The sequence below is a fragment of the Castor canadensis genome, chromosome 14 (assembly GCF_047511655.1).
Source record: "Castor canadensis chromosome 14, mCasCan1.hap1v2, whole genome shotgun sequence".
In the NCBI taxonomy this organism is placed as follows: domain Eukaryota; kingdom Metazoa; phylum Chordata; class Mammalia; order Rodentia; family Castoridae; genus Castor; species Castor canadensis.
The window spans coordinates 102,773,239-102,788,648 of record NC_133399.1 but is presented as its reverse complement, the minus strand read 5'-3'; the positions used below and the strand labels follow the sequence as shown (position 1 = coordinate 102,788,648).

The following is a 15,410-nucleotide window of genomic DNA, read 5'->3' as shown; positions in this document are numbered from 1 at the left end:
TCCTCCAGATCTCTTCTCTTTTACTCTTCCCCACTTACCCCCAACACTCAGCCCAGAAAGTTGGAAAAATATCAACACAGTTGATATAAACTGAAATGCCCTGGTTATTTAATGAAAATCTCTTCCTTTCTTTTAGATATTTCCTATACCTTTTCTCCCTCTATTCCTTTTCCTAGCAAGTATTCCTGCATTTCAACAATCCTTTTTTTGCTAACAGTGGGCTGTAAGTCACCCAGGAGAGCCCACTCCCCCACACATGTAGTGCCAATTCCTCACTGGGTTTGTGATTAATAGAATCAGCACTCTTTTCTTAACTTTAACTTTCAAGTAAAGACTTTAAGATTTAAACAGAAGCCACTAGCTCCATTTCTTTGCAAGATCATCCTGCCCAAGTCTATATAATCACCAATGGCCTTTCTCACTTACCTCCTGAAAATTTTGAACTTTTTATTGTTTAATCCCTTCACCTCTCTTCCACCCTTAATGACTACCTTCCTACTCTGAGAAGTCCTCTCACAAGTTACTGACAAGCCTCAGTGTTGCTTATAGCCTACTCATAAGAAAATATGAGCTGCTATGCTAAACATGATTCGTGATTCCACTGTAATTTTCCCATTAAGTCTAGAGTTTATCAGTCTTCTCTCCTACACATTCTGGTCTTTCCCTACACTTTTTTCCCAGTTCCCACCTCTCTGTCTCCTCCCTGTTCCCCCCCAACAAGTGAACTGGTTTACCTAGCAGGTTTAGTCTTGCTCTGACCAGCTTATTGTTTCAACCTGATTATGTAGTTGCTGGGCTTAAATACACAGTTTATTAATTTTCAGGCATTCGCAATGTCTCTCTGTTAAGTGTAGGGTGAGAAAGGGTGTGTGTGTGTGTGTGTGTGTGTGTGTGCCGTCTATAGTAATAACACTCCTGGAATTCACAGTTTCTGGTGGCAACTGAGAAGTCCTTTAATGTGTGTTACCAGAGAAAATCACAATGTTTTAGAGGTGTAAGGAATAACAGAGATACAAGGTTGGCATTTTACAGATTTGAAAACAGAGGGGTAAAGCAAGGTGAAAGGACTTGTCCAAGGTCATAAAGCCAATCAATAGAGGAGCAGAGGTCACAGCTCAGAGCCATCATGTCTCAGTTCACCAAGGCTCTTCTGCTCATATGCATTTTGGAGGAATGAGAACTCAGGATGCCCACAGATCACACAAGTGCATCACAGATGTGAACATGTACATGTAGAGATATTACATCTATCAATCACTTACAACACAGAGCACACTGTGTTAAAGTTGGAGTAATACTGCTCTGATTAGATTAGGTTCTAATCCAAAGAAATCATTCTTCCCCACCCTAACTATGCTACCCATCCCCCCAGTAGCTCATTTTTAAAAAATGAATAAATTTCAAAAGCACCTTGGAGAGATTTTCATGTGATTTTCTTCTAATTCAATCAATACAAAATCATCCCTTAATTCAGTAAAAAATAGCGTTTCCACACGTCCCTGCACACACATATAAAACATTGGCAGCAGGTACTTTTAATTTGCTGGAAAATATTTCTAAGAAGTCAAAAAGCTCCAGCTGAATAAGCGTGTCCTCCTATTGGCTAAACAGGCCAGCTGAGGGATCTGATTGGTCCCTGATCCCGAGGACCGATAAGAACGGCTATAAAATGCCTGGGTGCAGCGCTTGGGCCCCCAGTTTGCAAAAGCCTGAGGTGCAAGAGGCAGCAACTGCAGCAGGCACAGCAGCAGCAGCAGCAGCAGGCACAGCAGCAGCAGCAGCAACCAAAAAAAAAAAAAAATCTTCATCAAATCCTCACCTAAGCTCTCAGTATATCCAGATCCACATCTTCACTCAAGCCGGGAGAGGGAAAGAGGAAAGGGGGGGAGGAAAAAAAAAAAAAAACCCAACAACTTAGCGGAAACTTCTCAGAGAATGCTCCAAAACTCAGCAGTGCTTCTGGTGCTGGTGATCAGCGCTTCTGCAACCCATGAGGCGGAGCAGAATGACTCTGTGAGTCCCAGGAAATCCCGGGTAGCTGCTCAGAACTCAGGTAAGCGCAAACCCAGGACCGGTTTCTCCCCCAAAGAGCTGTCCTCATTTGCCTCTCACTTTTGCAACTGTGTCTGTGAAGGCTGATCTTGATAATGAATGTGCTTCATGTCTGATGGCAATAAACTGCTAGTGTAATCCTAGCCTTAGGAAGTAGAGCTCCTTTGTTTAATAAATTGCATGCAACTAAGGAAGAAGCCGGGCTCTCTGCTGAGGGTATTTCATTGCATAAGCCTAGCCTGATTGCCTGAAATCTGGCACGTACCCTCTTGGGGGGAGGGGACGGGGAAAGGCTTGAATGTTGGCATGTTTCAAAGCGCTCTCTATACTTTTCAGAAGCTAGTCTTAAGGTGAGACACTGCTGATCTGAAGCTGTCCCTCTCCTTTCCCTTTTAAGACCCTGCAACTTGACTTCTCTACCTCTTCAGAGAACACATAGAGAGGCTCCCTCTTTAGACTAATTTTCGGAACCATAGCCCTTAAGTCTTTGACAATCCAGGGCGGATTCGGAGAAAACCCTATACATCCCACCCCCAACACTGCTGCCTTTCTCCTCCCAGGGCTCTCTTGAGCTCCATTCAATCGCCCATGCAGCCCACAGCTAGGGAACCCCTGAAAAAAAGTCTTAGAGAAACGAAGTGGTCATTTCTCCAAGGGGAAGGTCTCACTTTCGCGCTGACCCCCAGAGCGTTAATTGTGTGTGATCCTGGGCTTTGTAGGAAAAGAGGCTTTAGGAAGCCCGCACTGACACCTCTGCCCCCTGACTCCCCAGTCTCTCCTCTTGCATTTCTCCCCTCTCTCCTCCAACTGTCAGCAAAGATGGGATCGCAGGTGTCACGATGCTGCAGACTCTCCCCTTGGAAGAGCGCAGGTTCCTGCCGAGGAGGGGTTTTGCCTCACTTCCTTTTGTACTTAGTTGCTATAGAGATGCCGTGATTCACAATTCAAGCTTGCCTAAAACAATAGCAGTCCTAATGCATATTAAAACTGCTTAAAGCAAAGTTATAATTTGAACCCGTGGAAATATATAATTAGGGAAATGACTTGTAACATCCCAGAGGCTGCGGGTGGTGGAAGGGGGTGGGGAAGCCTAGCTGAAGCACGCTTTTGATCTTGGAGAATCCTACGGTAGGAAGGCTACAGATCATTTCTTGCCGAGCTGCCTGCCAGAACACCCCCCCACACACCCCTTTCTGTGGGAGAGAAATTACTTTTATGGGAAATCTTATCCAGAATGTAGAAAGCCTCATGCAAGTTCTTTGTGGTTTTCTTCCAGTCTTGCACAAGGGGTGCCTTGGCCTTATTATTCCACACCTATATTTCTCTTTTTTTAAAAGAAGGCTTTTAATATGAGAGATTATATATGCCTTTAAGCACTGTCCTGTAGTGGAGGGTTGGGGTGAACATGAACAGATCAGATTCCTTTCTACCAATGCAACGATAAGTTGAAAGTCCCAAATCAGATGGATCCTCCCTCCAAGTGGACTCCTGGTACATTGTTCTCTGTCATTTGGATTAAAATCCCATGCTTTCTACTCTGGAGTGCATTTTATACAAGCCAGATAGATTCCCTGACCCTCCCACCTCCTAAACCTGACCACCAGCCACTACACTCTGCCTTCTCATGCTTTCGAGTTTCAAGTGATAACCATTGATCCTACAGACCTGCCACAAGGCACTGGAGTTGCTGGACTCCAGCCTTACGTCTCCAGCCCTCATAATGTATGTAATGGTCAGACCAAGAGAATGAGTCTCAGAGGGAGAACTCCACATGCTTTGGCTCTTAGAAGCAAAAGGGACCTGTCAGTCCTCCCTTTTTGCCCTCACTCCTCTTCAGATGGGCCTACCTAATAGCCCTCAGTTTGACAGCTGGAATCAGTTCTGATCCCTAGCCCTTCAACTTGGCCTCTGCTTTCACTGGATCCTATCCAGCAACCCTCAGTTTGACCCAGCCTGGATGTGCTTGTCTCTTACAGCTGAAGTTGTTCGCTGCCTCAACAGTGCTCTGCAGGTTGGCTGTGGGGCTTTTGCATGCCTGGAAAACTCCACCTGTGACACAGATGGGATGTATGACATCTGTAAATCCTTCCTGTACAGCGCTGCTAAATTTGATACTCAGGTAATAAAACCTTGACTTCTGCTCCTACTGGTTGCTTGACTTTAACAGTGTTCAACTATTGTTTTTAGGAACCAGTCTTGTAGGGAACCAGTCCTACTTCCCACCCTCTATTCCAAATGCCCATCCCAGGGTGCACACATGTACACGTGCACATACACGTGGTTTGGAACAGGAAGTAGGTTCTGTGTAAAACACTCCCCACCCCCACGGGCAGAGGTTGGCTATAAGGAACAGAAAAGCTTTTCCTCCTCAAGAAGAAACAAAAAAATGTCTTCTAACAAAGTAGTTCTTGCTGTATGACCCAGTATACTAGCCTGCAATCTGAATTATCGAAGTCTCAATCCCAAGAATAGGAAAGCAGATTATAATGATTTTCAAACTGCAGAGTGGTGGATGGTGGCCCCTCTCTTTTTTTCCTCTCATTTTCTTTCTGTGGAGCTCAATTCTTAAGATAGTCTAAAAGAGAAGGGATTTTTTTTTTTAATTCTTGGTCCTGGCATACAATCTTCTCACAGCAAGGATATGCAGATGGCCATGATACCCTGCCAAAGCAAGCCCCCTTAAGGTTCCCATGTCACATACCCTAACCTCTTTGGTCAGGTCAAGCTAAAGCTTTTCCTCCTATCTTCGCTCCTCTGCAGGGAAAAGCATTTGTCAAAGAGAGCTTAAAGTGCATCGCCAATGGGGTCACCTCCAAGGTCTTCCTCGCCATTCGGAGGTGCTCTACTTTCCAGAGGATGATTGCTGAGGTGCAGGAAGAGTGCTACAGCAAGCTGAACGTGTGCAGCATTGCCAAGCGGAACCCTGAAGCCATCACTGAAGTCGTCCAGCTGCCCAATCACTTCTCCAACAGGTATGAGCTCCATCTCCTTCTTCGCAATCAGGGGAGGAGAAGGGGAGTCTGCTTGGCAGAACTAAACTGGGAAGGAAGGTTAAATTGCTACACTCACACTCTTATTTTAGCTTGCAGTCTTCCCAGCTTTTGCAGGAAAAATATGTTTGTGATTGGTTGTGACAGTTGAAGCAGCTTGGATTTTTTCCCCCACTGTTACAGGAAAAGTCTTTCCATGCAGCTAAGAGAAAGCTCAATTTGCAGCATCCTTGGGTGCATTTCTTTGTCCACTTCTTGCCTTAAGCCTGAAAGAAATGGTAAAGTTTCTGGAAACCACTGTTTGAGACATCAGATTGGGCTGAAACTATGACTGTGCAGCCATGATAAAAAAAAAAAAAGAAAGAAAGAAAAAAAGCCCTGGTCATATGTCTTAATGCAGACTTTTGTTAAATCTGCACAGATTCAAGTCAGTCCCAAACCAAGCCAGATATTTCCAGGTTAACCCAGAACAGGCCATCTTACTTCCCTGGAACTTGGATTTTCTGTGTGACAAGTGACATGGCTAGCTGGCACTATTCTTGCATTCCCTTTCAAGCATTATGTTATCCCATCCTTCCAACCCAAGATTTCCCAGAAGGAAGCACTGGTGGCTGCCCAGATCACATTCCCATCTTACTGCTCTCAGGTGACCCGAAGCCACTGAGGTCATGCCATTTGAGCATCATGCCTTGCTATGCCCCTAGCCTTTGCCAGCCAAGAGTGAACCCCCGCTACGTGAGAGAATCGGCACCCTGGTTCCATATGGGTAGTCTGGAAAGGTTTTCAGCAAGAAGTGAGGGATTCTGCCAGGGCTGATTGGAGAGATTCAGGGGAATGCAGGCCAGTCAGTGTTAGCCTACCATGATAGCCCTGGGCCTAAAACTTCACTCCCAGTCCTGAAGATCTATAAGTCTGACTCTCCAGTCAAATGTGCACACAGTCACAAAGATCATCAGATGTTACTCTGATCCCCTGGATTAATTTCCTAGCCAGGGGCTACTACCTTCTTCAGAGAGTAGCAACAGCCAGTTCCTAGGGCTTACGAGATGACATACTTGTGCGCCACTAAAAAACCAGAAATACAGCTCCTCCTCAGAAAAGGTTAAGGTTTCCAACATGCAACCTTTGTACAGTTTCTGATTCATTCTTGACTATGAGTTAGTTCCCTTCAGAACTACAAGTCAACTTAATGGAACTCATTCGTCAAGTCCTTGGAAAGTGACTCTTTCATGGGGTTCTAACCAATTTTCTCAGAACAAGAGAATCAATTCCATAATTTCCCTCAACTGGCTTGTCTCTTTCTATCAACCACAGTTTTAAAATTCTCTTAGTAAGTTTCTTATTTGCATGGGGGAGGTAATGGACTTGAATATTTGTTGGAGACTCCTTTCGCCCTAAGGAAAAGAAATGAAGACTTCTTAGACAATGACTAGGAACAATGTACGTGCTTGTGCAAGAGTTGGGGAAGGGGCGTGTTAGCAAAGTCATCATTGCAAGTGTAGATTTTTAAGTATCCTGTGACAAATATGATCTATAATATGGCGTGTAACCAATTTCAAAGCAATACTGATTTCACTATTTCACCTAAAAAGAGGTTTTCCATTATGAAAGGAGGGATGCTATGGAAAGGAAGATGCAGATTTTGAGCCTGGAGTGGTGGCTCACACCCGTAATCCTAGCTACCTTGGAGGTTGAGCGCAGGAGGATAGCAGTTCGAGGCCACTCAGGCAAAAGTTTGTGAGACCCTCCCCCTCCCATTTCAACCAGTGACTGGGCACAGTGGCACATGCTTGTCATCCCCAGCTATGTAGGGAGGCACGAATAGGAGGCTCATGGCCCAGGCCAGCCCAGGGAATAATGCAAGACCTATCTCAAAAATCACCAGCATGAAAAGGGCTTGGAGTGACTCACTGCCTAGCTAGCACGAGGCCCTGAGTTCAACCCCCATACTACCAAAAAAAGAAGAAAAAATGCAAAGTTTGAACTATAGAATCCCCACTTGCCCACTTACCTAAGAAGAGACTAGTAAAAATAATTCTTAACCAGACCATTATTCCTTTTAATAATTGCCTTATTTTCAACACTTTTAAAATATGATCACAAAGAAAGTCTGCTTACTCTCTCTTTCATCTTCAGAGGCTCACACTTAATAGGAAAGGTCAGTGGGGAAAAAGTGGCCTGCTCTTGAAGGCCACAATCTCTCATTGCAACTCTTACCTTTCGCTTCAGTGAGCAATATTATTCCTGTTCAGGACTGTAGAGATTTCCGGTTCCAGGCTGGACTTGACTTGCTCTATTTAAGCTTCTCACCCGCCTGAAACATCCTGCTTTCCCAGCCTCTGTCCCACCGTAGACACACACGAAGTTGCTGCCAATTGGCACAGGATTGCAAAAGGAAGTAGTTACAGGTTCATTCCACCTTCCTGTGACTTCTCTAGCACAAGATTTGGGGCTGGGAGAATCCAAAGCCTACAACTGGATCAAGAAGCAGAATGAGGGGGGTTTTCCATGTCAAAGGTGCATCTCAAAGAGGAAAAGGTAGTTGGAGTATCCCCTGGTTGAATTTGTCAACTGGACCTTCAGCCCTGAGGAAGGCAGACAGAATTGATCAGGCAGTCAGGGTAGAGTGAGGCTTGGGAACATATTAGACCAACCCAGATCCAGAGTGGGAAAACTGACAAAGCGTCCAACTCTCTAGGGCATGGATAGGGAACAGGAAACAGAAGAATAATATTGATCAAGGGAAACAAAGGACTATTTATAAACCCTCACACAGAACGTTCCTAGGCAGAATGTGTGTATTTGGGGAAGCATGGCTGAAACAGTAGCTATGGAGAATATCTGATCTTATTCTTTACCAAGGGAAAAAAAAGTCAGGGATGGAATTTTCGAAGTGGGAAGAAAGAAAGATGCTTAAAAATGTCCTTCCAGGCTGAATGCTCAGAACTCTTAATCCACTGAATCTTTGCAGCATGTCCCCTTTGCTCACCATAAATTCTACCAAGATGAAGAAAAGACTTTCCCACACCCCTAACTCTTCCTATGTGGGAGGAACCTTCAGCTGAGCAGCATTTTTTTTTCTTAAATGAAGAACAAAAATGTGTATTGAATTCCTAGAAACCTAGAATGCTTTAGCTGAAGATGACTGCTCTCTCAATTAACTGCCTCGTTTACCAATTCAAGAACAGAGGTTCAGGGAGCAGAGTGACCTGCTGAAGGTCACACAGCTTGTAAGTAACAGAGTTGAGCCCAGATCTCACATGACTTTGAACTGATCTATTTTAATTTCTACTTCAAAAATGGCAGCCAGAAAAAAAAAACCTGCAATAAATATCCACAAACTAAAAATAGAATTCCAAGCATAATTGAATATATAAGCACCATGGTGGGTGGCAATTAATTTTACATGCATTCTATCCTAAAAAAAAAAAAAGATACAGCTTCCCTATAGCTAAAGTTATAATATGTCTCAGTAAAAGAGGGTGCTGGATAAATATGCAGCAATTGCTAAGTCACCTTTTGCTAGATGCACAACCTCTTCAGAAATCTATATCCCTTGGTGACCTACAGGAAAGATTTCTCTTTGGTCATCATAGCCCAGAAGGGAATGCCATATTCCAACCCTAGTGGAGACGCACAAGGTTCACTGCCCTGACATCAAGGCAGCCTGACATGTGCTCAGCCTTTGAAGAGCTTCTAATGGGACCGTGCACTATTTTCTATTTTAAGGAGTTCTCTTGGCTACCCTCCTGAGTTAACAAACTCTGTAAGAAAAGCAGCAAGGGTAGATTTGGGGTTGGGAGACCACTATGAGCAATCATGAGATACCATCAGAGAAAAAGCAATGCTAAAGGTAGGAGCCCTCACAGCAAGAGAGTAGGCACTTTGACATAGTGGGGCCCCAAGGAAATGTATGGCCCTGACACTGCAAAGCCAGCAGAGAAATGTAATTTCCTTAAGAAGATTGGGTTTCTTGATCCAGACAAGCACTTCCAATTCTCTCTAAGGAGAAAGAACTTTCCACTCTTTCTTTCTAAGGAAAGATCGTATTTTCCACACCGTTTAGGGGCTCATCTGACACAAATAGTTCTTTAGAAGTGGAAGGGTTAATTTCTATGGTAGCTGTAAAGTCCTCATTGAGCCTTATCCTCTAGGAGCTAATTGACCTCTGAAATAGAAATGAAGATCCAAGGGATCCAGGTAGTGGCAGAGGTTAGGGGAGGCCCAGAGATCAATGTGGATGCAAATGTCTGAAGCTGTTGGTACAAAATTTTTTATTCTCAGTTTTTCTAAAGTCAGTTTTCTCCCCGTCTCTCCATCCAAGTAAGCTCTGCTTGACTCATGTGCTTTGTAATTCCAAAGGATTGGAAAATGTTCCTCTGTGCCAGAGAATCCCAGCTTCACTCACAGCTGGATGTAATTGTTCCTGGAGGGAGGGGTGCAGCCAGGACTGTCCGACCTAGACACTCCTCTTCTCTTTTAGTCCCCAGCTTCATTCTCTCACTAACAGAAGAGTGACCGCTTTGCTTCATTACCAATGTTCCACTCTATTTACTGTCCATCCTTGAAAAGGCCTCTCTGGGGGTTAAGTTATTCTGGAAAGATGTTTGATCCTGTGCTATGGGAGGTGAGTTAAAAATAAACAGATTTCTTTTCATGGAAGAGTCTGTGGCCCCACAGATTCTCAGGCTGTTCTGAGGAAAGGGTCTCTCTGCATCAATACAGCAGGTCACTGTCATCAGGAAAGTCTCCTATTATTGATCACAGAGCAAATGGATTTTGACAACTGTCACTTCAAAATGGATCAGACACATCCCAACTCAAATTGGAAAATACCTGAACTGTTTTCCCAAAGAACAGCACAAGTAGTTCATATGCTCTAAATAGTAGGCAGTTTAATCCTTTCTGAGCCATAACACTTAACTGCATTGCCTAGGATGTTTAAAGAATTTGCTCCAAAGATGAAGGGAATTTATACTAAACACAAGGGGTTTTGTTTAAAAAAAAACAAAAATAAAAAAGCCAGACATGCAGATAGCTTGTTTTCAGGAAATTGTGATTTATTGGAGGAAAATATGTTTCTTAAATTCTATTCTCTCAATGGCCACAAAATAAATTTTAAACTTTACAGTGAGTAGGCAATATAGCCTGATGACACTTATGAGGGATGCAAGGTATGAGGACACAAATCTTGCCTTCAATAAGCTTTCAGTTTAGTCAAAGAAACAAATCATCAAATGTTGGTCTTTGAGATGGTAACCAAATACCTATAAGACATTTAAAAAAGGAAGAGACCAGTAAAAGCCAGAACAGTGGGAAGGTTAGGAATTTAAGAGGACTGTTCATCTTTCCTTTTAAACATTCTTATTGTTTATAGTGTTTGGCCTTCTGATTTCCTTCATTTGGAGGAAGTCTGAAAACTGAGTCAGGCACTAGCCTTTCTCAAAACTAGCTAAGTGTGTGATAAGGAAAGTAGGTTTCACAGAAAATGAGCCACAAAAGTCAGGGACCTTAGACAAAAGTTTAGTGAGAATATGAACTCCTATGCCTACACACCAGAGCAAACACACCACCAAGAAAAAGGAAAATCACAGAGAGGCATCAAAATAGCTATAAATCCATGTGCAGTGGCTTTTAATATAAGCATTGAATGTTGGGCTGACCTCATTATATTCATTATACTTAATGATTAAGTCCTATTTCTGTCATAATTCACTGTATGACCCTGAGCAAGTCACTTCAGCTCTCCCACTTTAGTTTCTTCTCTACTCATGACAGCATTGAACTAATTACTAAATTCTCTCTGTGGTCCCATTTAGTTCTAATACTCTATGCTCTCCAAAATTCCAAACATCATAGTCAGCCTACTACCCCAAGTGTGATCTAAACCTCCTGACTTAAACATGAAGATGGACTTGTGTTACACAGTATAGTAAACCTGGCACTTAAATTCAAAAGACACTGCATCAGTTAGGTGGCAAAAATCACCTTCAGCTCATGAACTATTCATTTTTGCATGGTCTGACCATTGGGGATATGTGTTGGTTGGCACCCAGATGTCAGCTGGGTCTTCCCTGGCTCTTGCAAATGATGGTCATATGTTCTCTCTTTCCCAATGCAGATACTATAACAGACTTGTTCGAAGTCTCTTAGAATGTGATGAAGATACAGTCAGCACAATCAGAGACAGCCTCATGGAGAAAATTGGGCCCAACATGGCCAGCCTCTTCCACATCTTGCAGACGGACCACTGTGCCCAAACACACCCGAGAGCTGACTTCAACAGGAGGCGTACTAATGAACCACAGAAGCTGAAAGTCCTCCTCAGGAACCTCCGAGGTGAGGGGGGCTCTCCCTCCCACATCAAACGCACCTCCCAAGAGAGTGCGTAACCAGGGAGAGGTATTCACAACCTCACCAAAACTAGTATCATTTTAGGGGTGTTGACACACCAAATTTGAGTGTACTGTGCCTGGTTTGATTTTATAAAGTAGTTCCTATTTTCTATCCCCCTTTAAAGAAAATTGCATGAAACTAGGCTTCTGTAATCAAAATCCCAACATTCTGCAATGGCAGCATTCCCACAAACAGAATACATGCGATCATTCTGCCTCTCCTCAGGAGAAAGTACCCTCTTTTATCCCCTTCCTCTGTGATGTCTTTTCCCAGTTCCCCTCCAACCACCCTCAAACACAAAACATTCATGTTAACTGCCCAGTCATTGTAATTTGAAGATGTGGAGCCCTTTAGAATGGTTGCCCGGTAGAGTTAGCCGATACGAAACAACTTTATTTAAATGCATGTCTCAAATGCTCATAAAGATGTTAAATGGAATTCGTGTTATGAATCTGTGCTGGCCATGGACGAATATGAATGTCATGTCTGAATTCTTGATCTCTAATGAGCTAGTGTCTTATGGTCTCGATCCTCCAATGTCTAGTTTCCTTTCTGACACATTTACCAAATTGCTCGAGCCTGGCTCTCCAACCAGACTTTGAGCCTGCATCTTCTTGCATCTAATGAAAAACAAAAAGCTAACATCTTTATGTACTGTAACTGCTCAGAGCTTTAAAAGTATCTTTAACAATTGTCTTAAAACCAGAGAATCTTAAGGTCTAACTGTGGAATATAAATAGCTGAAAACTAATGTACTGTACATAAATTCCAGAGGACTCTGCTTAAACAAAGCAGTATATAATAACTTTATTGCATATAGATTTAGTTTTGTAACTTAGCTTTATTTTTCTTTTCCTGGGAATGGAATAACTATCTCACTTCCAGATATCCACATAAATGCTCCTTGTGGCCTTTTTTATAACTAAGGGGGTAGAAGTAGTTTTAACTCAACATCAAAACTTAAGATGGGCCTATATGAGATAGGAAAAACCAACGATTTATCTGAAGGACCCCAGGTAAGATGTTAATCTCCCAGCCCATCTCAACCCAGAGGCTACACTTGACTTAGACCTATCTTGAAACAGCTCTGTCACTCTAACTGGGAATTATCGAAACCATAAAGAGCATCCCTTTGGGCTTGGACCACTGAGTGTGATAAGGCCTACTGTACTCTGGGAAGTGGCAATTATTCATTGCCATCTTCCATCAGTGCCTGGCCCTCTGGAAAGTGATGATGGTGTGGGAGATTTTCCACTAACTCAATCAGGAATGAGTCAATCAGCCTTTGGGTCTTTAGTCCGGGGGACTTGGGGCTGAGGGAGTATAAATAACCCTGGGCTGTCCAGCCTTAATAGACTCCTCTTACACTTTTGTCCTATAGCACGCTGCCTGCCAAAGTAGTCCTGGTAGCTGGACCATCTCTGTAGGATCTTAAAAAAAAAAAAGAAAATTTAAAAAAAGAAAAAAAAGATAGAAAGAAGGAGGGAAAAAGAGCTGGTGGTTTGATCATTGTTTGCCGTGATGTTTACAAGATGGCGACCACCAAAGCCAAATGATAAACCTATCTATGAACAACAGTAGTTTCTCAGGGTCACTGTCCTTGAACCCAACAGCCCCTTATGAGCATCACTGCCCACCAAAGGTCAATGTGGAGAGAGGAAGAGGGAGGAGGGGTAGTTCTGCAGGGGCCGCTCCAAACTCGCTTGGGTAGAAACTATTGGTGCTTGACTCTCACTAGGGTAAACTCGAGTTGACCAAATTGAGTGATAAGGACCCTGGTGGGAGGAAGGAGGGCACCTCTCCAGAAAAATGAAAAGCAATACAACTTTACCATAAAGCCTTTAAAACCAGTAACGTGCTGCTCAAGGACCAAGATCAAGTGCAGCAGACCCAGCAGCAGCAGCAGCAGCAGCACAAACGTTGCTGCCTTTGTCCCCACACAGCCTCTAAGCGTGCTGACATCAGATTGTTAAGGGCATTTTTATACTCAGAACTGTCCCATCCCCAGGTCCCAAACAAATGGACACTGCCTTAGCCTCTTGGAAATCAGGTAGAGCATCTTCTAAGTTACACACTTCCCCTCTCTCCCCCACTTCCCACGCCAGGCAAGGCTGACTTCTCTGAACCAGAAAAGCTAATCAAGTGTGTGTGTTGTGTCCATTTTGCAAACCCACTAAGCCAGAACCCCAAAGTGACAAGTAGTTCATGAGGATTCCTAGCAAAATTCTTATTTCAGTCCAATAGATTCTCTCACCCTCTTTTCTTTTTCCTTTTTGCTGTGATCTCTTCAAACCGTGGTACCCTCCTTTTCTCCCCACAGTGATATTTATATATGATCTACAATACATATATCTACATGTGGAAAGAAGCAGTTCTCATACATAATGTAGCTAGTTTTTGCGTCTTTTTTCCCACCCCACTCCCTCCGACTCTTCCTTAAACTTCCAAAGCTTCGTCTTGTGTTTGCTACAGAGTGATTCGGGGGCTGACCTAGACCAGTTTGCATGATTCCTCTATTGTGATTTGGTTGCACTTTAGACATTTTTGTGCCATTATATTTGCATTATGTATTTATAATTTAAATGATATTTAGGTTTTTGGCTGAGTACTGGAATAAACAGTGAGCATATCTGGTATATGTCATTATTTATTGTTAAATTACATTTTTAAGCTCCATGTGCATATAAAGGTTATGAAACATATCATGGTAATGACAGATGCAAGTTATTTTATTTGCTTATTTTTATAATTAAAGATGCCATAGCATAATATGAAGCCTTTGGTGAATTCCTTCTAAGATAATAATAATAAAGTGTTACGTTTTATGGATTTTTCCCCCCATGTCTTTCATTGTTATTCTTTTAAAGCTTCTGGAATGAGAATTTCTGACTGTGATGTCACTGGCTGGTTAGTTCTCCTTAAAGCACTAATTGTCAATATAAAAATGAACCTGGTTTAAAGGAACATTTTCCGAATTTCTTTAAAACCATTCAGTAATTCCCATTACCTTCATGATAAAATTGAAACCCAATCTCCTTTCAAGGTTAACTCTACTTTCACTCTGTTCAGTGGCCTTCTGCATGACAACGGCATAGACAGTGCTGGGAGAAATGTGTCCTGTCTCCCTACAAGATCTTTATTTATACCTTTGTCACTTTTTGGAAGATTTTTCCCTTTACTCTCTGCCTAGACTCAAAGCACCCAGGGGACAGGTGTATCCCCAGCATAAAAAGAGTGTCCTCAATACTTTAAAGGATTTAGGAAACATTGGAAGAGTGGAAAAAGACAACTGAATAGATAAGACAAGGAAGGCAGACAGCTTTGCAGTTATGACAACCAGCAGACCTGGGTTCAGACTTCTGGATTGGAATTCTGACTCTGTCACTTACTAATTGCATGAAATCTGATGAGTCATTTAATCTTGAAGGGCATCAATTCCCCTCTATAAAGTGGGGATAGGGATGGTGATTACATAGAGCTACTATAAGGAGATAAAGTAAGTGAGCAGCTCACAACAGTCCCAATATGCAGTAAGTGGCAGCTATTCTCATCATGGGCTAGAGGACGAGGACAGCAATTCCCCATCACAGAGAGTGGCAGTAGGATTCACAGTGTCATAGCACTTACCTGGATCTTGATGGATGGTTACCAGCTCACAGAAAATGGGGGAACTTCTGTGAGGAAATTTTTTTCAAGACGGATCTTATATAGTTTTTCAATTAGTGGCTTCTTCTTATCATTTAAATTCAAATGAGAACATTTTTCCCAATATCATTCATTCCTGTCTCCAAACTGCCCTTTCCCAAGTACAGACGTGTACAGGGCAACTAACAAACAGAACAACTGTCACTTCAAGGCAAAAATGTGTTGCATTTACTTTCCTTGGCCAAGGAAAAAGATCACATTTCTTTCATTATTATCCCCAGTCTTCTATCAAAATTTTTTATACAGAGAGGCTGAACTCTAGGCTAA

The 15,410-nt window shown here is 42.8% G+C and overlaps 1 protein-coding gene across 1 annotated transcript; it reads left to right on the top strand.

The window, feature by feature from the left end:
* The first annotated feature begins 1,687 nt into the window (after positions 1-1,687).
* Positions 1,688-14,267, top strand: Stc1 (stanniocalcin 1). Its single transcript, XM_020187517.2, has 4 exons — positions 1,688-2,053; positions 4,029-4,171; positions 4,813-5,024; positions 11,164-14,267. The coding sequence occupies exons 1-4, from the start codon at positions 1,936-1,938 to the stop codon at positions 11,432-11,434; spliced, it is 744 nt and encodes a 247-aa protein (XP_020043106.1). The 5' UTR covers positions 1,688-1,935; the 3' UTR covers positions 11,435-14,267.
* Positions 14,268-15,410: the final 1,143 nt, after the last annotated feature.